Consider the following 25087-nt stretch of genomic DNA (forward strand, 5'->3'; position numbering starts at 1 on the left):
ATAATTCACTTCCGTCTCCATCTAGGAGAATCGAAATCAATTAAAGGTCAATCCATGGCAGAAGGAAGATTCAATCCCAACGCAAAGAAGAAAAAAAAATGGTACCTTGGAGAGAGAGAGAGAGAGGCTCGAATGGGAATCACCCAAAGTAACGACGAGAGTCGGATTTGAACGAGAAACCCATTTCTCTTGTGCTTTTACTAAATTCCAATTCTACCCCCTTACGGTAGGAAATTGAGAAATATTTCAAAGTAGACCTCCATATTTTACTTGTTGACAAAGTAGACCTCCACATTTTAGTTGTTGACAAACTCACATTCATAATTTTATTATGCAAATATGTTATTGACTTATTCCAATTAAGAAAGCTTTTCTTCTCTTTTGACATTGATCGCAGCATGAGATAGCTTTTGCTATTATTCTTACCTTTTCTTCTCTCTCGTCTGAAGAGATAATAAAGGTGCCTTGTTCATATTTTTAAAATTTTAATTTCTGCAATATATAATCAGCTAATTATTTGATTCTCCTTTTTTTCCTTTAACTTCGTTCACTGTTTGATCACAAAATATTTCACACGTATCAAGCTAAACTAAAATGTTGAAAACTAGGAAACCTATTGAAACTAAGAAGTGTTGGTGCTATATGAGTCGGTTGATTAAGTATAATATAATCAACCGGGTGTTAGAGCATCTCCAACCCCTAGCTATTTTCACCTCTATATGCTATAATAGAGGTAAAAGTGTTCTATCTCATCTCTATTTCCACCTCTAAAATAGAGATTGCTATTTTTTTCTTCTATTTATAGAGGAAAAAATAGCATTCCTCTATTAGAGAGTCATACTTTTTTATTTTCAAAATAGTCCTTTAACTTTCAAATTTTTATAGTTTATAGCTAAAATAATTATATTTATAGAGAAATACAGTTTTTGTATGAGTATAATAACATTTTTTATTTACATAATAGACTTTTAACAAAAATTTAGTTTTAAAAAATTCATAAGTTTATGAAAATATTTTAAAAGTTAAAAATAAATAGGGTTAGTTATCAACTTTTATAAACAAAATGTATCTTTTGTAAAATTAAAATAGAATCTTTTGAGAATATTCTTTTATAGAGGCAAAAATAAAAAAATACATTGGAGAAATGCTCTATTTTAGAGGTAAAAATAAGGGAATACATTGGATATGGTCTTACAAACCATAGCCCATACGATATTCTTTTCCGAGGCAATAATTTATACTAACGTTTTAACTATTTTAACAAACTGATTTAAGAAGTTTTGGCACCATCGCTTTTACTTTTTTACTTATTGGAACTTGAGAAAATTAAGGTCAATGTAAGTTTTTAGTATCATTTTGAAATAGCTTCAAAAGCTGAGACTTGGGGCTTTGTTTTATAAGTACGGGGGAAGCTTTTTGTAAAGCTACACTATTTACTGGTAAGTTTTTTTTGTCTTGTCCATGTTTTGCAAATAGTGCCTCACCAAAATAGTTATGAATTATATCAAGAACTCCGCGGTTCTTTTTTCTTAACATGACCCATTCAAATTAAATCAAGTTTGGCCGTCACTATGGATTTGGGGAGAATCCGATAGTACCAACTGGTTATGTCTTATATGAGATGATAAAGAATTTTGGACTTGTCCTCTCTTAACAAGAGAATCAGGACATATATTAAAGTGCAAGGAATATATACAGGTTATAAATCTAAAAAATCACTCGACTGTGTGAATTCCCTCCAAATCTGCTTTGAACTTGTGTCAATCTACGGATTCTTTAGTCATTTTGAATAAATATTCGCACAATCTATTTCAGAAACGGCTGAATAATTGTTTTTTTTCTCAGGTACGACGTAGCCAAAACATAGACTCTCCATTTTAACATGTAATGATGATATTTTTTCCTGGCATCCTTTACAACCAAACATATTTCCGTCCATGTTAGAAATATATAAACCGATAAGGGAAAGTAAGAAAATGATGGTTCAACGCAGCTTTGGATGCCAGGTCTGTCTTCTCCTCCTTTACACGCAAAAACTATACCGTTTTTAGATTTCATTTTTATTTCATTTTGCCACTTTCATCTTTTTCTTTTCCAGTTTTATTTTGCCTTTTTAGCATGCAGTACATAGTTTTGAAGAATATAATGACAAACTCATGTGCAGTAACTACTGTTTCGTGGTGTGTAAGAATAATCCAGACTGTATTACAATAAAGAAAAAATCAATTATCAAACCAAATAGAGATAAGTTTAATTTCCTCAGCAAGTTTTTAGCAAACTAGAGTAATAATACCGAACGAAAGACCAATGAACTCTGTTTAAATTTGACGAACTTTTAAACTAGTTTTAAACCAAAGAACAAGTGCATTGGTTTTGTTCATCATTACCTATAATCTGCAATATGATTATAACCCAAACAAAAGTATACTTTTCAGTACTACTCATCATCACTTAGCTTTCGTTGACACACAACCAATGCAGGTTCGCGAATGCATGTGCCTCTGAACTCACCAAGTATTATATTTATAATTATACAAATCAACATTTTATATGGTTGGTTTGTGATTATTAATTAATGCGACATGCATGACCCAAAGACTTTTATACATATTGCGTTATATTTTCTAAATTAATAATTGAACCGGCTGGGAACTAAGTCAATAAGTGTCTGAATCCACCCACGTTAGCTCTTCTATATCTCAAGATTCTTGTCTTTTGTTTCATTTTGCTCTGGTTTGGCTCAATGGCCTTGTTCGAGAATCGAAACAAATAGATTAGCGTCTTCGGTGTTCCACGATTTACTTTTCGAATATATAATGAATCTTTCAAGGGGAAACGTACACACACACATATACGTGACAGTGCGATTGTCATTCTGTGCATGGGAGATTGAAAATTCATTAGGAATGAAGAAAATAAAAGGGGAAGCATAAAGCATACTGAATTTGGAAAACGGTCCAAACCCTTTATAAGCACGTCTGTCTATATATGTTTATGCGTGTGTGTGTACATATTTGTTTCTACCCCTTCTTATAACCCGGGGGATCCCCAGGCATGTGGACGTAATTTCGTTTTTTCAATTAAAAGGATGTAAAAACTTCACGTAAAGTTTTAATATTCTGTCAAATAATCTCGTTTTATTACTGGTGCTGTGTTTTACACACTTTAGGGTCTCACTATAATTCTACGAGCTGAGAGACAAATTCTTTTAGAGATTTTTTCTCGCAAATTCATCTAGAGATCACTCGCTTAAATTAGTTCAACTAATACCCTGTCATGGATTGTTTAGACACACGTTTGAAATCAAACTTTAATTTGGACATACTGAAATTACAGTAACATAATATCTATGTGATATATCTACATGTCTATTCTTTCTATATTCATGTAACTCCCCCAAAAACAATTTTTATCTGCAAAGTTGGAAGTTTCAAAGTTTCAAAGTTTCAAACTTTGAATTAAAAGTCAGGTAACATTCGATGAGTTTTGTACGTGCGACCTCATAAGCAAAGAGATACACTAGAATACTAGGCAAAATATTCATACAACAAGCTCTGTAATAAACATATTACACATTTCTACCTATTGGAGATGGGATTTGGACCACTTGGGACCCCGTGTTCATTGTCATTGAGCATCTTCCCCTTCCGCCATGTGGTCATGGGCCGCCGAACTCTAAACTTCTCTTTTCTTGTCCCTTCTGGCGAAGTCACCGCCACATCACTGACGTGTTGATCAGTGGAGCCGATCCGATGAGTTTGATCAGTGGTTCTTTGATGGCTTTGAAGGACTAGAGAAAGGAAGAAGAAGAGAAGAAGTGGAATGATGATGTGAGGAGATCTCATCACATGTTATACCAAATATAAGATTGTATGTGTATTCAATAATACAAGAAAACAACAACACACAGAAAAAAGTTTATTTCCCGTGAGACATTTTGAACTGAGGAGCTCTTGGAAGATCAAGAAATGAGTTTTAATATTTAACAAAACTTTAGACCAAAAAAAATATTTAACAAAACAAAAACTAGAGCTCGTAGAGAGAGATGTGTGAGATTGTGTATGTAGATTTTCTTTTCTTTTGGTGTAATAATGCGTGGAAAGTAAGCGAGGAAATAAAAAGAAAAAGCAAAGATGGTACGCCTTTTTATTTACGTTGTCTGTAGTCTGAATGTGAACTTTGAGGATTGATGGAGACTGAAAAATCAAAAAGGGTACAGCATATTTAAATATGGTGTCCGTTTTTATATTAAACACTCAATATTAAATTCATCGTCTTCTTTTTTGGTTAAACGATATTATAAACTTCTTGAAAATATTAATTATAATTTACATTACTGAGAGAGCTTACTATTTATAGGTGAACAGATATCTATCGACTTTGACCATCTGATTTGGAGGTTCCGAGACAAACACAAGCCGACGATCATTTTTTTGTTTTCTCATCTCATCCGGGATTCTAATCAACTAACAAGAAAATTCAAACAAAAGAAAAGGAAAAGGGGCGAAGAAAAAGGAGAACGAGAACAAATTATTTACGGAAAATTAGCCACAAAAGACAAAGACTCTCTTCCAAATTCCATGACAAGATTTATCAGTGTCATGTTCCTATTTGGACACTTTTATATCACTTGTCAAAAGATTTGTTTGATCTTCCCGAGTATACTCTCCTAAATTAGGTAAAAAATCAGTTTCACGATAAAAGGAAGACTCATCTTTTTCATATTAATTGTCGTTTTAGAAAAAAAATTTCGTTACAAAATAAGTATCGTTTTCGATTTTCAATGCAAAATTTATTAATTTTATGCAAAATTTATTTTTCTATTGGTTGAAATATGGTTAGGTGTATAGGTAATAATATTTTTTTATAGGAAATGTACAAAATTAATTGTTTTCTTAATCCCTGTGCCAAAACCTAAAACGACACTTATAATAAAACAGAAGGAGTATATAGTAATACTATATTCAGGCCCGACTATATTAAACTAAATATTTATTCTGTTCACTAATACAATTGTATTTTGTTCCCATGGAATCCCGTATCCCAACTTACCACATTAATGTTTAATGGGTCAATTATGGTACAGTTAGTAGACTAGCGTGGACCTATATAAATCAGATGGAAGTGGAATGTATTGGATTACAAAGTTGTCTCAAAAGTCTCTCAGCTCTCCATGCAAAGAGAGAAGAATTTCTATGGACAATGTCCTAATTACAAGATTTACATATCACTACGATACAAGTAGAGATAGATTTCTCAGACTTGGTGAACATAATTACAAATCCTCAACGTTTGATTTTGAGTTAGTCTCATTTCACCTTTTACGAGATAGTTTTTTGGGATTCTGCATCTCATATATTTTTGCAGATCCAAGAATATGCATGAATATGCATGTATTCTCTTGCCAAAGAAGCAAAAAGTTGTGGTGTTCTCTTTTCTCATATATATCAGATTTGGTTGAAGCTATTTTTTTTTCAGAACAATTCAACCTCAACTAGACAACTACCACTTGATTTTATGAATTGGATGTCAAAAAAATTCAAACTGAATTTATTGAATCTATTTTTAATCTTTTTTTTTAAAAAAAAGGTTGCGCTGTCGTGTGGCTAATAAATAAGAGATCTTTGGCATTTCAAGGTGAATGAAAGTAGTGTGTGATGTGTCGGTAGCCCTATGCATTCACTTAAGTAAACCTTGACGAGAGCATTGGCATCTCGGCTGATGGTGGTTAGGGTGTTGGTGCATGAAACTTCTCTGATATATCTTGTAGGCTGCCGTCACATTTTAATATTTAGTCAGTAATTCAGATAAAATATTTCACATCATCACACACTAAAGAGAGGATGATAAATAACATTAACTCCACTTGTTGGTATACGTTGGTCGTTGGGACGCATGTTTGGAATGGCCTCTAAAGAATAGTACTATTTGGTAACAATTGCACAGTGTCCAGTGTCCACTAAAACTTATGTGTAACTTTTCGCCAATCGATTAATTCGTTTCAGGATATAGTGATTCCCTATTATCACTGGTCCAACGGCATTTCTTGATCTATGTACATCCACAGGTACATCTTTTCATATACTACTAATTAAATTGTTAGTCTAACAGATCACTGTTGAATATTTGTATTTTCACATGACGGTCATAACTACGATAAATTTGAAATTGATCTATGCGGTGCAAACCTATCAATTTCTTTTATTTTATTGAGATGGCCTTCGTGTCAGATGTTAAGTAAATGTATTTTTACCCTCTTTAATGTGCATGTTAAAATGAGGAGTTTTGCAAATATAACTCAAAAATTGAAGTCAAACACAAAACTAATTCATGTTTTTTTGAAACTTTTACTTGTCTCTTTCATCCCTAAAGTTCAGATTATTCACGAATATGCCATCATTTTTTTTTCTTTTCGAAAATGCATATTTTACTATATCATTCTCATATTCCTCAAGTATTCACAATATTGTCATTGCCATACACCAACCACCATGGACAACCAATTTGAAACTCTTAATGCACCTAAAAATCGATTTACAATCTTTCTTTCTCAATTCTTATGAACTAAAAACAACTTCTCTTTCACTTTTTCTCCGTATTCATCCAAAAAAAACCAAAATTTTGATTCTAAATTTTTTATGGTTCATAGAGCCATTGAAGCTAACGATTCTTGGTGGGTCACTTTTGTTTGAGATTCTGGGTGCTTAGAGAAGACTTATGTGTGCTAAACAAGTTATCTCACTGGTTGAAACTATGAAATTGAGATTTTTTCCAAATATGTTCATCCAGACGACTTACAGGTAAGTCTTCTGGCTGTAGACGACTTACCTGGAAGTCGTCTGGTCAATGCAGAGATTAGTTTTGTAATTGACTTTTAATTTATTTTTTCTAGACGACTTACAGGTTAGTCGTCCACCTTTGTTTGATAAAAAAAATCGAGACTCTAAGGAAAACAGGTTAGTATTGCATTTGACCGGAATGTGTCAGAAATTTGATTTTTCCTGGACGACTTACAAGTTAGTTGTTTAGTAGAAAAATAAAAAAATAATATCTTTTTTTTCTAGACGACTTACATGTAAGTCGTCTCAGGTTAGTTTTGCAATTGAAATATTAAACAAAAGAGTTTTTTTTTCTAGAAGACTCACATGGATGTCGTCTGTCCGACGACTTAAAAGTAAGTCGTCCAAGATTTTATTCTGAGATTCTGGTCAAATCTTGCTTATCTTGGACGACTTACAGGTTAGTCGTCTAGGAAAAAAAAACTCGAGACGACTAACGTGTAAGTCGTCTAGAAAAATAAATTTGTTTAATAATTCAATTGCAAAACTAATCTGAGACGACTTACAAGTTAGTCGTCTAGAAAAAACAAAATATTATTTTTTTAATTTTCTACTGGACGACTAACTTGTAAGTTGTCCAGGAAAAGTTAAATTTCTGACACATTCTGGTCAAATGCAAAACTAACCCGTTCTCGCGAGACGGCTTACATGTAAGTCGTCTCGATGTAAGTCGTCTCGATTTTTTTTATCAAACAAAGGTGGACGACTAACCTGTAAGTCGTCTAGGTTAAAAATCAATTGCAAAACTAACCTAAATGGATGACCTCTGTGGAAGTCATATGCGTCAATGTTTAGTAAACTTTCATTTTCTCTAAACCTATAAAGACTTTTTAATATTTTTTTGTTAACTCATGTGTATTAGTCAATATTAGGGCTACTGAATGAAATTTATAACTTAATTGATGATATTTATGAGGTTACCAACATTCACGTTATTTAAAGTTTCTAACTGATCCGAGAACACTTACGTGGAAGTCTTATAAGCTAGTTTTTAAGTCTTCTACGCTAGTTTTTGAATAACTTGTATATTTAAGAGTGATAAGTAACTTCAAGATATGTAAAACTAGCCATGGGCATTCGGATATTCGGTTTGGGTTCGGGTAAAATCCGGGTAACCGAAATGAAGCAAAAAACCGAAATGAAACTAAGAACCGAAATGAAACAAAATAAGTCTGAAATGAAAGAAGACACGCATGCATCTGTTTTAACGTTTAAAGACAAGCAAAAAATCAATCACAAACCATAATTCAAAGTTTAAATCATTCAAACGATAACACCAAATAGTAAATAAGATAAACCAACATTCAAGGCTTCAAGCAAAGGACAAAAATTCAAACTGGAACACCAAATAGTAAATGAGATAAAACAACATTCAAGCTTTAGCAAGCTTGAGACTCAGGTTGTCGAGATTGTTGGCACACATACTTCAAACCTTAAGCTCCATGGTTGTTAAAATCAGGTTCAAATTCTACACCACAACAGAAAACATAAAACTCACAAGTTAAACATTTAAAAAAAATGCAGATATCAAAATTAGTGAAGAATTGAGTTGTTTACCTCTCATAAGATCATCCTGATCCTTCACAACTGCAAGGATTTGTTCAATTGTGAACACACCTTTTTCATTCATATGGATTTCACACTTCAACCACTGTTCAGTACACAACAACACTTCAATAATGTGTCAAACAGCTTTTAGATGGATCTAACACTCTCCCACTAGTGCTGAAAGCTGATTCTGAAGTGACAGAAGACACTTGAACTGCAAGAATATCCTTAGCAACTAAAGACAAAATAGGGTACTTGGGACTGTTTCTCTTCCACCATGAAAGGACATCATAATCAGAACCTTTCATCAGTTCCGGGATCTCCACATCCTCCTTTAAATACAACTCTAACTCACTTGATGCATCTTGGGTTCATGTCTGTTGTACAAGCTCTTCATAAAGATTATCCATTCTCTCATAACCGACACCATTTCCAAGCACCCTCTCCTCAAAAACTGTATCTCTAAGCTGATCTTGGGACGATGCTCCTTGTGACTCTGAAGAAAATGAAATTCCTTGTTTATCCTTCTTCTCATTTCTACTATATTCATCATACAGACGATTCAAGATATCCGTTACAGACTCAGACAATAGCACATACTCAATGCTCTATTTCCCATAAAACTTCTCAAAACATAAGTGAGCAAAGTTCATCTTCTTCCTTGGATCAAAAACGCTTGCAACAATTAGAAGCTTATTCATTACACGGTCTTTTAATTTCGGATTATCATTTGCTTCTGAGAAAGGATTCTAATACTTCTGCAATTTCCCCATCATATCCAATGCTTTGAACCGTAATTCTTCATCAGGACCAGGAATATTCCTAGTAATAGTGACTATCTCATTGTAGATCTTATGGGCAGTAATGGATGAAGAAGCTAAAAGAACTAATGTGGAATTGTAAAATATGATAAGAAATTGCACCAACCTCTCAGCTTCTTCCCAGTCTCGAGTAGATGGTGGTCTAATCCGCTTTTGCCTATCAACAATTTCCATGAAGTAGTCATTGTAAGGTTTATCTTCAGCCTCCATCTTCTCAAATGCCAATCTGAACTTCAATGCTTGGTCAAGCATAAGATAGGTTGAATTCCACCTGGTACTCACATCTAATGGTAAGCTTCCCCTTGTAATCTTTCCTGTGTCCACACGAAACTCAAAAGACTGTTGTCCGTTGCCTGAAGACCTTACATACTGAATACCATTTCTGATTGCTGTCAAACTATCATCAACCTCCATCATACCTTCTTTCACAATCAGATTCAGTATGTGCGTTGAACACCTAATATGTAGAAAGTCACCTTTGAGAAACAATGCTCCATCGCCATTTTGCAAAATGAATCCTTTTTTGAACCTCCTCATAGCCGAAGTGTTTGCTGTTGCATTGTCCACTGTTATAGAAAAGACCTTCTTTATATTCCACTCAGATAAGCAATCTAGAAGCACTTTAGAGATCGTGCTTCCTTTATGATCTGATACATTCTTGAAACTAATGATCATCTTCTTTAGCTTCCAATTGACATCAATAAAATGGGCAGTTATTACCATGTAGCTGGCTTTTGTGTATGGAGCAACCCATATATCTGTAGTGAGGGACAATCTGTGCTTGTTCTCTCCAAAAAATTTCTTCATTGATGCTTTCCTTTCAACATACATCTTCACTACTTTCCTTGTACATGTTCGGCGAGACTGAGGATTGTCAAGCTTCATCTTATTGCAGAAATGTCTCCAGCCTAGACATTCGCTGAAAGCTAACGGCAACTCAGCTAATACGATCATCTCGTTTGTAGCTTCATGGAACACTGCTTCAGACACTTCCCTTCTTGATCTTGATTTAACTCTGTCTGACTTTGCTGCTCATTGAACGCTTTTGCAGCTTTAAAGGCAGCGTGTGACTTGCATACTTCCGAGTGTTTCAACAGGTTAGAAGTTCCAGACGATGTTGGACAAGACATCTCCTTCCCACAATATCGACAATTACATTTGTCGTAGTCATTTTCTTGTCTTTTGGAATGTTCCCAAACACGAGATCTTGTCTTCTTCCTTTCCCCTCGACTAGAACCAACAACTCCTTTGCCTTTTCTTTTGCCTTTATTCTCAGGACTTTGTTGTGTTTCAACATCTTCTTCTGTCTCTTGTCCACTATCTTCACCCATTGCCTCTCGATGAGAGTCATTAGACGCTATTTGTATCAACGAGTTACAAGTGAAATAAATTAGCTATCAAAAACAAATAGCAAATTAGAGAAACAAGGAATCAAAAACAGAGAATCAAATCAGAGAAACAGAGAATCAAAAACAGAACAAGAACAAGAGTAGAATTTTAGAGAGACATACCTCAGATTTGTTTCTAGATGACGCTGATGGTGGATAACCTAAACGGTTAGAGGATTCCAGATTTGTCTTTGGATTGAACGGCCAAAATCAATAATATCGGAGAGAATCGAGAAATTTGGGGAAGTGGAAGAGGCTAAGGTAAGTATGGTTTAATGATTTGTATTCGGGTATTCGGGTAACCCAATCGGTTCCGGGTAAAAACCGAAACCGAACCGATATCCATGGGTAAATGATGCAATATCCGATGGGTATATATGGCATGACCGAAACCAAACCGAACCGGTTCATTTCGGATCGGTTCCGGTTTGGGTTTTCGGATCCGGTTTTTATGCCCAGGGCTAACTGTAAAACTCATATTTTCAAAATATGTTTTCTCCCTTAGTTTTACTAAATTTGACTAAGTTTTTCAACACAAACTTGTAAAAAATGTGATATGCTTTGACTAGTTACTATTGTTTGTTTCCATCTCTTAAGTATTATTGTTATAGACACGAATGATGATTATTGTTATGAGTTGGAAGAAGGGTTAAAATGCTTCTTAAAATATTGTATCAATATGAGGCTACCAACATTCTTGTTTATTAAGATGAGAAGAAGGCCATTAGAGTTTATTATTGCATATGGGAGATCCAAAGATAAGAAAAAGGCTATTGAAGCATATTATTTCATTGATTTGTAAATGTGTAAACACATTGTTAGCACATATATTACATCTTGGGAAACATTATTACTGATTTTACAAAAAATTCACAACTAAAAGAGTAGACATGCAAATCACAAAACAGACCACTAACAAAACTATTATTGATCATTCCTCTACAAAGACAAGCTTAGACTCCACTTGATATGAAAAAAAACTTCGTCAGAAGACTTCCTGGAAGTCGTCTAGCGCATTATATTTTAGCAACGAACAGGTAAGTCGTCCCTGAAGTCTTCCAGATCTGAAAAACCTGCATATCAAATCCAGATCTGAAAAACCTGCATATCAAAAAACGTTCAAATGGCTTAAAAACAGAGAATATGAGAGGAATATTAGATAAATCTACGTTTATAGAACACACAAAAATACATACCTAAAATTAATAGATCTACCTTTAAATGAGTGGAAGATGAGAACCATCTAATTAAAAACCTGCAAAAAAAAATAAATTAGTGAGAAAGACATGAGACAAAACTGAAAAATTCATATAAAGTTTGGTGTTTTCAAGTCAAAGAGATTAGAGTAGGTTTGTAGAGTTTTAGTTTGGGAAAAAAGTAAGAACTTTATACAACAGAAAATTATCAAATGAAGAAAAATCAGACATAAAAACTTACCAAAACGCTCAGATCTGTTATGAAAGGGAGAGACATGGGAGAAGACTCCGTCAGACGGCTTCCAGGAAATCTTTGATTTTAGACGAGTAACAGGTAAGTCGTACAAGACGTCTTCCAGATTTGAAAAACCTGCATATCCAAATTCAGATCTGAAAAACATGCATATCCAAAAACGTTCAAATGGCTTAAAAACAGAGAAAATGAGTGAAAAATTAGATAAATCTATTTTTATAGAACACACAAAAATACATATCTAAAATTGTTAGATCTACCTTTAAATGAGTGGAAGATGAGAATCATGTGATGAAAAACCTGCAAAAACAAGATAAATTAGTGAGAAAGACATGAGACAAAAACAATAAATTGATATAAAGCTTAGTGTTTATAAGTTCAAAGAGATTAGAGAGAGGTTGAAGAGTTTTAGAATAATGAACATTACATTTTTGTTGCAGCCATTTGAGAGAATGAGAGAAAATGTGTAAATTTTTCTTTATATAGGGAGACAAAAAATCCAATTAGGTTAAATATTTTTGATTCAGACGACTTCCTAAACGACTTACTTGTAAGTCACCCAGAAGACTTTAATATTTTTAGCGGGAATCTAAAATATTTTTAGCGGAAAACTAAAATATTTTTAGCGGGAAACTAAAATAGAAGACTTCCTAGTCGTCTGGTTTAAATTATTTAAGCAGAAAAATAATTTTTAAAACATTTAGGCGGGAATATTTGGACGACTTACATGTAAGTCGTCTGGTTTAAATTATTCACCTGACGACTTACAAGTTAGTCGTCTAGACCCTAAACATAACCCCTAAACTTAATTAACTAACTAAACACTTCATAAAATCAAATTAAACTTCAAAAGTGTTTAGTATACACAAAAATAAACACTTATAAGTCAAAATTAAATTAAAAAAAAAATCAAGCTTTCCAAAATCTAACCCTAAGAATACATACAATACTACAACATATGTTGTCAAACCATAAAACCAAAGAATATCATGATTAACTACTTTCACTCATCTATGCCGAAAACTATTCAATTTTATTATATCTTAATTTACATTACTTAAAACTGTTTATAGTTACATAATTTTAATTTTTCATTTGTTGAAATATTTTTTAAAAAATTTAAAAATTATTTTTAAGATCAACTACACCAGACGACTTACTTGTAGGTCGTCTAGACGACTTCCAGCATCTCATACGACTTATTAGGGCTATATTCGTAAAAATGGCTTAAGGTAATTTCACAAAGCTTCTAGGTTAGTTTTGCATTTGATTCAAGTTTGGGTATACTTTTGCAATCAAAGTCAAATTTTTTACAATCAAAGTCAAATTTTGAGCCATATTTGGCAAATCCCCCTTAAAATGATCCACAATTTTTTTTTACCCTCCTGATAAATTCATCCATGTCTGTTGCTCATTTCTTCATCGACACTAATTCAGTCATTCGGCCAGTTCATGATATTTATCCATTCTCTTGAAAGCATTTTAGAGCTCACTGAAGAACATTGTTCCTTGCTTTCACCATAAATAACTCACCAAACGACATATTAGATTGATACCTAACTCACCAGGCGACATATTTAATTATTCTACTTGTTTGGCCCAGCTCACAATGAACTATTTCAAATGAACTATTTTCATATTTTATGTTTTCTGACTCTTCCGACTATGATTCCCAGAACGTCCTCGGATACCACACTAAAATTCATGATCCCCTAACCATACTCTGGAAAGTTCATGTTGCTCACTAGCATTGAGCCCACCTTCTAGAAGAACATCACGGATCTCCCATTTATCCTACAATAGTTTAAGAACACGATTGTGTACCCAAACCTATACTATCCATTGTCTTGTAAGAACAATTAATATTCAATTTTTGGTTAGTTAGTTGGTTTGGTTTGACTCATCTCCCGCCTTTCGTGTGACTAATTAAAGAGGAAACCATGAAAAGATTGTTGATCTCAACCATATTTTACGACAAATTGAATTCTTAGTTCGAACGAAGTACGAACGCATATAGGACCGAGGAAAGGAAAACTTAATACTATAGAATATGAATTTATATCTTTCTGTTGCCGTCTCATTTAGACTCTGCTTTGGTAATTTAATTATATGTCGATGAATAATAGTTTTATGTCACAATAGATCATTTTTGATTTAGCAAACACTATACATTATTTTTGGCGCAAAAAAATCTCTGAAGCTTGATCTAGAAAGTTATGCAGGTTTTTAAAAACAGTTTAATGAAAATAAATCAAGAGTTGATCCAAATGGTCCCCATATGCCAACGGCTCCTTTGGACCCTCCACGCCTTCATAAATTCCAACGCTAATAAACTTTCAAAAGATACATTTTTTATTATCCCAAGTGAACGCTTTCTGCATTCCCAACGCCTTTAGAAGCTTCCTCGAGACACTCAACTTAACTACTTGTCTTCATCTCGAATCTGTCTTTCCTTAACTTTTACACTCTGTTTTGTATTCTTTCCTTTTTCTCCGACACGTTTCCAAGTTTAGAGGATAAACACAAAACAGTTCAATGACTGACTCGCAGTTCTGTTCTTTTTACTGGTCATTCTAAAAATAGATAAAACAAACACACAGTTGCACTGAAATTCTGTTTCTTCATCGTTACCTTTGTCTTAACACCACTCGTTACTCTGGTTTTAGCTGAAACAGAGAGAGAGAAAATTAGTACCTTCAGTTAGTTACAAAAAAACCAACTTTTCTTCCTTCTTTCTTCTTCTTTCCCCTTTTGGAGAGAGACAAACATTTCACAAGATCGAGATCCGATCAAAGATGAGTCTTTATGTTGTTTGTCTTCGTCTTCTTGATCGTTAACGCAATGGCGTCTCCTCAGTTTGAGATCGCCTCTTTGCGATCTAACTTCGGATGTATCATCCTCAGAGATCGCAACCAAAGGCAGAACAACCACGACGCCGTTTTCAAAAAGAATCCGAAAAAGAAGAACAAAAGCCGTCTTGGGTCGCCGGAGAAACCACGTACCGGCAAAGGAAACAACTTTTCCGACAGCACGAAGAGAAACGACAAACGTGGAGGAGCTTCTTCTCTTGTGCAGATATGGGAGGCGAGGCTGAACCGATCCAGCGCCGGAAACTCATCGCCGGTCCATGGCCAAGCGACAGAGAGCGTTCAAGAAGAAACCAACCTTTCGGCTCCACCCATCGACGGAGAGTCTGAATCCGAGAACGAGTCTAAGAATAATGATCCGACGGTGGAGATTGAATCCGGTGCTCTCGGTACGGTTCCTGATCCCGGAGAGAGCAAATGGGGCCGGGTCGCTGAGATTATCCGGAAACTGAAGCTAACCGCCGGCGATAACGTCGGTGCCGCCGACGTGCTGAACGTTAAAACGCCGAAGCAGGAGAAAAGTAGTTTTCCGGTGGTTACTTGTTCGCCGCGGCTCCGAGGACGGCAAGCTTTCTCCGATTTGCTTATGCGTTTGGAACGCGACCGTCATCGCGAATTGGAGTCGCTTGCTGGACGCAACGCAGTTTCTAAATTTACTCAACGCGGTCGCCTCCAGGTTACCTGCATTTTTGAGAAACCACCCTAAATTTCCACATGTTTTATAAATATAGCTCATAACTTTCTTAAGTTACAAAATAAACCCAGTCTCAGAGTTTAAACTCTCTCGCTTTTCCTTGTTAACACAGTCAATGTTGAGGTTAAGGACTCTCAAACGCGGCCTACTGATTCAAGACCGTCATCTTTCTAGCGCAAAAACACCTGATCTGAGTCGCTTTGAATTTGGTTCTACAGTTGTTAACCTAAGGTGAGATCAAGAACCTTTCTATTCTCTTTTTACAAGTTCAGCTCTCAATCTTTACATCGTTAAATAGGGAAAGATTCGGGGCAAACGCCACTTCTGAAGCACAACGGAAGAAGAGACAAGAAACTACCTTAGAAACAGAGAAAAGTACCGAGAGCATGAAGCCAAAAGACACTACTATTCTTCTAGAAACGTCTTCCACAGAGCGGTTATGCCCTCGAAACCACAAGATAGAGGAAGCAAACTCACGCAACAAAGAAACCGAAGCAAAGATGAGTTACCGTCAGCTGCAAGAAACCACGGTACAAGAAGCTTTGAAAAGAAAAACTGATAACACAAGCCCCCACACCATCGTAACTCTTCAAGAACCGCGTACACTGGAGAAGGAAGTGGCGAACATTGTGGAAAGCCGTACATATGGAACTCATGAAACACCGTTCCTTGAGTCACAAGAAACGTCGTTTGTATGGGAATATCAAGAAGAGTATGAGGATGAACAATCTTATTACGGAGAAATGAGCAGCGACTGGTTTACTGAAATATCTCGGCCTCGGACTTACTGGGAAGATCTGAGGAAATCGCGCTACTTGGAAGTGATGAACACTCGATCTGACAAAGACGATATATGCAGACTCCTTGAGAGGTAAAACAAAATGAAAATAATTCATATTTCTTTATTTTTTATTTTTTTTGTGACATCATATTTCTTAATTCAAAACATCTTTTTATTGACCATACAGAAGAACAGTTTCTGATTTCCTCCAGAGCGAATTGCGAGAGAAGATCGATAAGCTCATGATGTCCCGTGTTCAGACACATCCGGTTCAGAGAATCGAGGAAGCTGGTAAAGAGGAACAAGAATGTGACATAGGCCAAGGAGAAGATGAAGACGACGAAGAAGTCAGAGATGACTTGAGCCACACGTCATCGCAGTTATTTGCCCCATCACCGGCAGGATCATGGAGTTCTCAGGACATAGGAGTTTCTTCCACACCTGACTTATCACCTCTGCACACTCCTCAGTCTACTGTGTGTCTTCTTCACTCATTGACATGTCCAAAAAAAAAAACAGCAATTAATTTTGATGAGATCTGACATTTTTTATGTCACCAAAATGTTTCAGGAGATGGAGATTATAAGCGAATTGAGAACACAGATTCTACAGCTCCAGCTAGACATGTCGGAGCTACGTGACTCTGTCAAAACGTGTTTGGACGTAAACGCTACCCTTCAAAAGTCAGTTCACCGCGAAAATCCCCTGAAACGCAAATGCTTCGTTTGTAACGAATCGCAAGTTGAAACACTTCTATACAGGTAACCAAGTCACCTATCTTTTGGTTATTTAAAAAAACATTTCACTTTTGTCTTTTTCAGGGTTTTTTTTATAAAAAAAAATTTGGTACTAGTTTTTTTTTTTAATTTTGTTTACACGTTCCTACAAATTTGTTGCGGTTAATTTATGTAGGTGCGGACACATGTGCACATGCCTAAGATGCGCAAACGAACTACAATGTAATGGCGGGAAATGCCCTATTTGTCGTGCTAAGATTCTAGACGTTGTTCGCGTCTTCCTCGATTCAAGCACCTAAACAACTCATGAAACCAACGGTTCAAAACGCTAACAATACTTCACCTTAACCTTACACACGTTTGTTTGTTGTATAACCCACCCTTTTTTTTCTTCATTTGTTTGCTTTTACGTTTGACTGGAGGGCGTTTGCATTTTGGATCTGCCTCAGAGATTCATATCAACTCTTTTCTTGACGGTGAAATTTTCTTCTTCTTGTAAAGACACATACCTTTTTACTTTCCTTCCATCAAGTTTGTACGATGTTGAAAGGTTTAGTATTTACCGTTTATATTATACGTTTTATTAATTATGTACCAATATAAAAACAATGATGGGAAAATTAGTACCAAAAAGAAAGCTTAATATTCGGATCAAAGGTGATACATGTGGAGGATCAATATCGTAATCCTTCATCATTGTTATATACATGCCGGTTACTTGTAGATACGAACATATATTATAGTAAGTCTTATTATAGTGCTATGTTTTCTTAAGTTCTTCACGCGTTCTGTGCTGCTAAGAACGTGTTGAAGTCATCTCTAGCTTTAAGCAAGCGTGGGGTGATACACGACCGCGGTGAAGTCGGGCATGAAACCGAGGTCGTGGTTGAAAACCTGACACGGCGATGCGGTGATGTCTCAGCCGAACAACCCCTTTGTTGCCTTTCCGACCGAGAAGTCTTTAGAACACTTCTCAAAGGTAAACTTTCTCTTTCCTTGTCGAAGAAGAAACCCAAACTCGTTGGTTCTTGGACCTCTCCGCCGCTTCCACGGCCACATTTGATCATCTCCACGGGTAGATCGAAGTACAACCGGTTGTTTTCTCGGGCCAGAGCAGTTGTTGTTGAAGCCCACGAGCCACATTCAAACTTCTCAAACGAGGCATTTAAGGAAACTGTGGAGTGTGAAAACGATGACGCTTTGGTCATCTTCTTCTTTTTTACAGACGAATCGTCGTTGCTTTTCGGTGACCTCACATGTTTTTGCTTGCCAAATCCACGGAGGGAGAGACAGAAGGCGTTGCACTTGAACTCTTCTTCTTCTTCGTGGATGAAGTTTTTCATGGGACACCTAGCTTTTCCAAAAGAAAACATGGATTCTTGGTGGCCAAGCTTCTTCCGTGGCTTCATCATCGGCTCGGGAAGAACAGGAAGCGGCACGGCGTTGTCTCTTGGCGGAGACATGGCCAAAGGTAAAACCATCCTGAAGCTTTCATCTTTAAGAGATGGGCGGGAGAGAACCGGTGAAACTGTCAGCGGATTCTTCACTAAGAAATTGAAAGTAGGGTTAGGGTTTTCTCCGGAGAAAACGCCGAGACGCTGCCACTCGTCATTGCTCCATTTGTTGGTTAGACCATCTTCTAACACAATCAACGATGGAGGAGACATAATAAACTTAGTAATCTAAGGTAATATACTAACAAAGGTGAAGGAAAAGTAAGAGGTGAGATGCTTAGGGTTGGATTAGAAACGTAGAATTCATAGGATATATATATAAAACGGGGAAGAAGTGGAAAGCACGTCTATGGCGGCGTGGAGAAGTGGTGACTAACATGTAGGGGTGTTAGTACATAGGCGGTGTGAAGGAGGTGAATGATAATATTTGAATATAGAAAAAAAATCAAGATGATGCATGATAATATATGAATATACTCAATGTGTTCACATTTTGACCATTGGCTTTTCTGACCAGTGTATGTGAATGATGAGGTACATGATGAGGTCATGAGGATAATCAAATGAATTCTGAGTAGGGCAAAATTTAAAAGTTTCTGTGACAAAAGAGAATTCAATAAATAAAATAATCAAAATAACTTTTTTTTATTTTGAATATTTTAATTTTAATTTTTTTATTTTTTAAAACTTGAAACTTTATCCTCAAAACTCCACATCTTAACTCTAAAACATAAATCTAGATTAGTTAACCCTATGATATAAATGTTCAAAAAAAGGTATAAATGTATTTTTATTTTTTCATAAAACTTATTTTGGTCATTTTTATCACTGAGTACTATTTTTGTGACAAAAACTTAAAAAGCTATCTTAGGAAATTTCTCTTCGGAATATTGCCAAAAAATATTAGAAAATGATTTGAAAATTAAATAATAAAAGGATGAGTATAAATAATCAAATGATTTTGAATCTTGACAAAAAAATATTAGAAACTGATTTTGGAAATAAATACAATTTTTTTTTTTATTGTTGTCAAATTAAAAAATGCTATGGATTTTTTCTTTTTCGAAAGCCATTTACCATTCAAGATTTTCTCCGTTTTCATAGCTTTTACCTATTCTTGAAAAAATACTATATGGGTTCCTAAGAATCGACCAAAACCATATTTTTTATTTGTTTAACAAGGAAACTAGACATATTAATACATGCCATACACGTTTAACATTTGCGTGATCAGTTTTTATTTTTTTTTTGTTTTTTTTCAAAAAAAAAAAATACAATATTAAATTTTGGAATGTTATAGAAAATAAAAAAAACAGGTAAAATCATTAATGGGCCGAACAAAGAAGCCCAGATTCGAAGAGCCTTTTTTGTTCCAAACCCTAAACCGGGAAAAGAGCGAAGAAGGGTTAGCTGACCTTCTCTGCTTCGTCCTTCCTTCCTGCGTCTCCTGGTCCGTGGAAAAGCTCGCGAGTCAGTACCACGCGTCTCCAATGTCCGTAAACGTCAAGGTACATACTCTTACTTCCTTATACAGCTACAGACTCTCTCTCTCTCTCTCTGTCTTGGAATTCAATACCATACTCTGTTAAAGGATTGAATTTTTATTTACCTTTGGTTCCGCTTGGTAATCAAGCTGTCTTCTTTTCAGTAATCACCTTAAGGGTAATCATAAAGTCTCCACCTTTACTCAATTTAAGCACTTAGAAAATGGTATAGCGACTCAATTTTCAGTTAAAATGATTGTGAAGAGATGCAATTTAAGCTTGTTCTTTGAAGGTTGTGTGATTACTTTATGTTATTGTTTAGGAGGAACCTGTGCTTGCCCCTAACTGCGATGTCGTCGAGAACTCAGAGCTCGAAGTTCTCAACGGAGATGAGGAGAGTAAGCTTGAGGATTATGGGACTTGTGTAGATGTTATAACCGAGAGAGTCAATCAGGTGACAATTGCTTTCACTTTGCATCGTCATTACTTTCAAGTCTCTTACATCTCTACATTGGAAGTGCAGCTTGAGCAAAATGTAGTGGAGGTTGAACAGTTTTACTCCACCAAAGACGGAGCAGGTCAAACGAACACTTCCAAGAGTAACTCCGGCGGTAAAAAAGTTGCTATGTCTCAACCCTCCAAGTGTAGCTCCGCTGGGAAAGAGAAAACAAGAGGCAAACATGTTTCCAGCCCTGAACTTATGCGTCAGTTTGCAACCATTATTCGTCAGGTAAGCACGGAAAATGATAGATAATACATTTTTCAGATAAAGATGAAAGTACTTTGAAGCTTCAAACTTGCATTTGAACCTTTCGTCTTCTTAGATTGCTCAACAAAAATGGGCGTGGCCGTTTTTGGAACCTGTTGATGTTGAAGGGCTAGGACTCGATGATTATCACAAGGTTAAGATTCAAACCTTCCTTGGAACTTCGTGTAATGAGTGTTTTTTTTTTGTTTTTTGATAAAATCTTTCTTTAAATTTTCAGGTTATAGAGAAGCCAATGGATTTGGGAACTATTAGAACCAAAATGGAGGGTTCGGAGTATAGCAATGTCCGGGAGATATATGCTGATGTCAGGCTAGTTTTCAAGAACGCGATGAGATATAACGAAGAGAAGCATGATGTCTATGTGATGGCTGAATCTCTCTTGGAGAAGTTTGAGGAGAAATGGCTTACCATTATGCCTAAACTCGTCGAAGAGGTACATTTTCTAATTATTCTTGTCTTTGTAATGTGAGTGACTGTGTTAAACTGGTTTTGGTATGAAACAGGAAAAGAAACAAGCAGAGGAAGAGGCTCAGGATCGTGCTAGTAAGCAGCTTGCTGTGGAGGCTGCTCAAGCAGAGAAGGCTAGAGATTTAAGCAACGAAGTAGGCTAATACAAGACCCTATCGTTTATAAAAGTTGTTTCTCTGTTTCAGGGCATTGATGAGTCTTTTGCTTGTATCTTTAGCTGTATGAGATTGATCAGGAGCTTGAGAAACTCAGGGAGATAGTGGTTCAGAAATGCAGGTTTTAACCAATCTCTTCTGTTAATCATTTTACTCTTAATGAATGTTCTTGCTTCTTATTTTCGTTTTGATTTTTGAAATGAACAGAAAGCTCTCCACTCAAGAGAAGAAGGGACTTTCTGCAGCTTTAGGTCGACTCTCTCCTGAGGATCTGTCCAAGGCGCTGAAAATGGTTTCAGAGGGCAACCCGCATTTCCCTGCTGGAGCACCAGAAGTGGAGCTTGACATTGATCTTCAGGTAAACTCCAAAACATTCATTGATTCAGTTTCTTTGTTGCGGTTTTGCATGGTTATAACGGTTTTTTGTTCTTTGTTCTGTGAACAGAGTGATGTAACTTTGTGGAGGCTGAAGGTGTTTGTGCAAGAAGCACTGAAAGCAGCTAACAAAAGCTCTGGAGGAGGAACAAACGCACAAAACAACAATAATGGTGGAGAGATGAACAAGACCGCTGCGAAAAGAAGGAGAGAGATCACTGAAGCTATTAAAGCTAATAAAGTTAAAAAAGCCAAGAAGGCTTGAATCTCTTCTTTTTTTTTTTTTTTTTTTTTTCTCTCTCTCTCTCTCTCTCTCCCTCTCTCTCTCTAATCTATGTGTGTTAAGTTAATCCCGCAAGGAACACTGGAACAGACGAAACTGGTGAACATCAATCTGAATTAGAGACTTCCTATTTCCATTGCGCATTGGGGTTTCAAAAAATCCATAGCATTTTTAACAAGATTAAAAAAAACGGAAAGTTAAATAACATCTCTATTACAATCTCATGAACATTATATAGTTTTCTTCCTTTTTCATTCTTGATTCCCAAGGTAACAAGTACATTGGCTAAGGCGTTTTGAATTTGATCTTACATAGATTCAGATTATGTTTTATGTGCATTGTGTTTATTGACAATAAATCATTATCACATATGGAGACTGAAAGAAACCCACTTTCCAGCACTTATGGAGGAGGAGAATAAGGGACGTCAAGTTTGGTGGTTTCAGACCAAGTCCAAGTGCCTTTCTGATTTTAGTTTTGTCAATTAATCATTCTCTCCCACCACCACCTTAACAGGTGTCGGTCGAGGAAAACCCACTTCCTACACATTGTCGACAAATTGAAAGTCATATATCACATCATATATGCTTACATATGCTATTATGTGGATGACACATTTAACTGACGTACTAAAATCAGAAAGCACATATCATGTGCTTCACATACAGTGTTAGGATTATGATTACTTTTAAAGTTCTACTCAAGTTTAATCTAACTCACAATAAGAATACGATTCTAATTTGTTGGAATTGAACTCACTGTGATGTTATATAGTATATCGTTAAGATCCGCGCCTTGCGTAGAATGAACATTATATATATAAATTATTTTATATATTATATATTTTACATACTATAAAATAATAAATATATATTTAATAATTAAAAATTCTGTAACTATTACATATATAATTAAATTGGTGCGAACATATAAATAATTTTTATTAATCCAAACAATTTTTTTTTTATTTGATAGGATATATAATTAAATTTAAATGATATTAACATATATAGTATATTTTTAATATATATATATATATATATATATTTTTTAAATTAATTTATCAATATCTGTTCAAAGCTTTTATCAAAAAAATTGTTCAAAGTAAATTTTGAAATTAAATTTTTGTATTTTATATGGTATAGATTTTAATCTAAAACGATATATATATATATATATATATATATATTTCAAAATCTACTTTGAACAATTTTTTTGTAATAATTAATTAAATTAGAATTTTACTTATATGATTTTGTAATAATTTGTATCTTGTCATAACAAAAATTTTCAATCCATGGATCAAAAAATTTGAATGTAAGACTTTTAACGGTTTTAGTAATTTATAGTTGTTTTTAAAAATTCAAAATATAACATATACAGAAAAATTCAAAATTTTATTATATAGTTAATGTGGTTCTTTGATTTATTTTAATAGTTTAAAATTAAACAAATATGATAGAAGATATATTAATTTATATCAAATATTTATTATTCAAAATCATTAATTGTCATATATATATTTTAGCCACTTTAGGCAATTCTATAACTTTTATTTAAGAAATAATAAATAACCTTAATAATGAATTTATGGTTAGTTTAATAAGAAGTTTATTATATAATTATATAGACCAACCTATTTTTCTAATGATTCTAAAGAATCATCTTAGTGATGACACATCTTAGTGATGACACATGATTACAAAAATAAGTTTAATGTTTCTAAATTAATATGTAGGGAATATACTGATATAACATAGACACTACAACTATTTGACACAGGATTAGAGACACTGATCTCTCAAATCATTTACCAAATCGATTTTCCAAAACTATTCAAACATCTCCGTTAAAACTTGCAACAAGAAAAATATTTATAGGCACAAAATTAAATGTAAAACTACAACCAATTATTTTTTTGATTAATTTGGGTATGGCAGGCCTATGTAACAATCCCAAATGGGGCATAAGTAAAAAATTTCATATCTGTTTTGTAACCTTGTTTCAACTTTGTTTCACGCTTGCACGTGGATCGAAATTGAAATGTGTTGGCATCCTAAACCTTAAAAGCTCATATCCGTTTTGTGACTTAGTTTCACACATCAGGTGAATCAAAATTGAAACGTGCATCCCAAACAGAACCGTGCCAACGTTTTTGCAGACATAAGCAATAACAAAACAAACCTCTACAACTATGGTGTACATATGTGATCGAAGAGGAAAAAAAATAAATAATTAAACTATTAATTATAAATTTATTTTAAGTTTTTCTTGTAACAATTTATTTTAAGTTTATGTTACAAAAAAATTAAAATTTTAATATTACCTTTATAAATATAAAATTTATTTTTAGTTCATTGCAAGTCCATATTTTTCCTTATCCTAAATACCACATAACTTTGAACGTCTACAGGTTCTTACAAATCAATTATATGAGATTAGTAACTGATGCCCTTAATCTTCTCAAAAAAATTAGATGCCGTAGGCGAATGCTTCCTTTTTCCTTACTGAGTCACGGGCCTGGTCCCAAACCTTGAAAGCCCCGGACACTACAAGCAATATTCCGTGGCTATTTAAGTAGTATATATAGCCACAATATATTTTGTAGCTTGGATGTGTGGTGTGGATATCGATATTCAAACTTGATTATCTTTTCTTTTCACGATTTAACTACGATACTATTTATGGTTTGATTTCATGATTTGTTTATGGTTCATTTTCTTCGAAATACTACAAATTTAAGTATAGTTTATATAATAGTCACTTTTAGTTTTAAATTATTTTGTAGCTGCAAAACCATAGCCCTTTACAGTTTTGTGGTAGTGACTTTACACAATTATTTATGTTTTATGTTGTTCCAAACATTTATGAGACTCTAATTTCGTCGTATTACTTATATCCTCTAGACAACACATGACATAAATACTAATGGTGTGAAAGACAAGTAGATAACCATAACAGTATGAAGAGAGAGG

At 34.6% G+C, this 25087-nt stretch overlaps 4 protein-coding genes across 6 annotated transcripts; 2 read left to right on the top strand and 2 right to left on the bottom strand.

Moving 5' to 3' along the window:
• Positions 1-3503: 3503 nt before the first annotated feature.
• Positions 3504-4003, bottom strand: LOC111210402 (CLAVATA3/ESR (CLE)-related protein 42). The gene has a single exon (XM_022710769.2). The coding sequence runs from the start codon at positions 3843-3845 to the stop codon at positions 3579-3581; it is 267 nt and encodes an 88-aa protein (XP_022566490.1). The 5' UTR covers positions 3846-4003; the 3' UTR covers positions 3504-3578.
• A 10200-nt stretch (positions 4004-14203) lies between these two features.
• On the top strand, positions 14204-17693 carry LOC106389730. Its single transcript, XM_048753535.1, has 6 exons — positions 14204-15588; positions 15719-15837; positions 15905-16477; positions 16575-16863; positions 16958-17148; positions 17300-17693. The coding sequence occupies exons 1-6, from the start codon at positions 14851-14853 to the stop codon at positions 17421-17423; spliced, it is 2034 nt and encodes a 677-aa protein (XP_048609492.1). The 5' UTR covers positions 14204-14850; the 3' UTR covers positions 17424-17693.
• Positions 17694-17890: 197 nt separating this feature from the next.
• LOC125585106 lies at positions 17891-19102 on the bottom strand. Its single transcript, XM_048753536.1, has one exon. The coding sequence runs from the start codon at positions 18789-18791 to the stop codon at positions 17904-17906; it is 888 nt and encodes a 295-aa protein (XP_048609493.1). The 5' UTR covers positions 18792-19102; the 3' UTR covers positions 17891-17903.
• Positions 19103-19891: 789 nt separating this feature from the next.
• LOC106441207 (transcription factor GTE1) lies at positions 19892-22248 on the top strand. Of its 3 annotated transcripts, none has more exons than XM_013883028.3 (10): positions 19991-20086; positions 20227-20288; positions 20385-20516; positions 20586-20792; positions 20887-20964; positions 21049-21264; positions 21335-21433; positions 21517-21575; positions 21662-21812; positions 21900-22248. In XM_013883028.3, the coding sequence occupies exons 2-10, from the start codon at positions 20286-20288 to the stop codon at positions 22092-22094; spliced, it is 1140 nt and encodes a 379-aa protein (XP_013738482.1). In that variant the 5' UTR covers positions 19991-20086; positions 20227-20285; the 3' UTR covers positions 22095-22248. The 3 variants fall into 3 exon arrangements, with proteins under 3 accessions (XP_013738479.2, XP_013738482.1, XP_048609494.1); XM_048753537.1 differs by having other exon boundaries at positions 20013-20086; positions 20212-20288; XM_013883025.3 differs by lacking the exon at positions 20227-20288 and having other exon boundaries at positions 19892-20086.
• The last annotated feature ends 2839 nt before the right edge of the window (positions 22249-25087 follow it).

This window comes from Brassica napus, chromosome C4, assembly GCF_020379485.1.
Source record: "Brassica napus cultivar Da-Ae chromosome C4, Da-Ae, whole genome shotgun sequence".
Lineage (NCBI taxonomy): Eukaryota > Viridiplantae > Streptophyta > Magnoliopsida > Brassicales > Brassicaceae > Brassica > Brassica napus.

What these genes read in the sequence shown, in the direction of transcription:
- LOC106389730 (XM_048753535.1), top strand. Translation starts at nt 14,851, where the DNA reads ATGTTGTTTGTCTTCGTCTTCTTGATCGTTAACGCAATGGCGTCTCCT. An exon ending in TCTACAGTTGTTAACCTAAG is followed by an intron (nt 15,838 to 15,904) that starts GTGAGATCAAGA and finishes ATCGTTAAATAG; the next exon opens with GGAAAGATTCGGGGCAAACG. An exon ending in ATATGCAGACTCCTTGAGAG is followed by an intron (nt 16,478 to 16,574) that starts GTAAAACAAAAT and finishes TTGACCATACAG; the next exon opens with AAGAACAGTTTCTGATTTCC.
- LOC111210402 (XM_022710769.2), bottom strand. Translation starts at nt 3,845, where the DNA reads ATGAGATCTCCTCACATCATCATTCCACTTCTTCTCTTCTTCTTCCTT.
- LOC125585106 (XM_048753536.1), bottom strand. Translation starts at nt 18,791, where the DNA reads ATGTCTCCTCCATCGTTGATTGTGTTAGAAGATGGTCTAACCAACAAA.
- LOC106441207 (XM_013883025.3), top strand. Translation starts at nt 19,907, where the DNA reads ATGGGCCGAACAAAGAAGCCCAGATTCGAAGAGCCTTTTTTGTTCCAA. An exon ending in TAACCGAGAGAGTCAATCAG is followed by an intron (nt 20,517 to 20,585) that starts GTGACAATTGCT and finishes TTGGAAGTGCAG; the next exon opens with CTTGAGCAAAATGTAGTGGA. An exon ending in TTGCAACCATTATTCGTCAG is followed by an intron (nt 20,793 to 20,886) that starts GTAAGCACGGAA and finishes TCGTCTTCTTAG; the next exon opens with ATTGCTCAACAAAAATGGGC.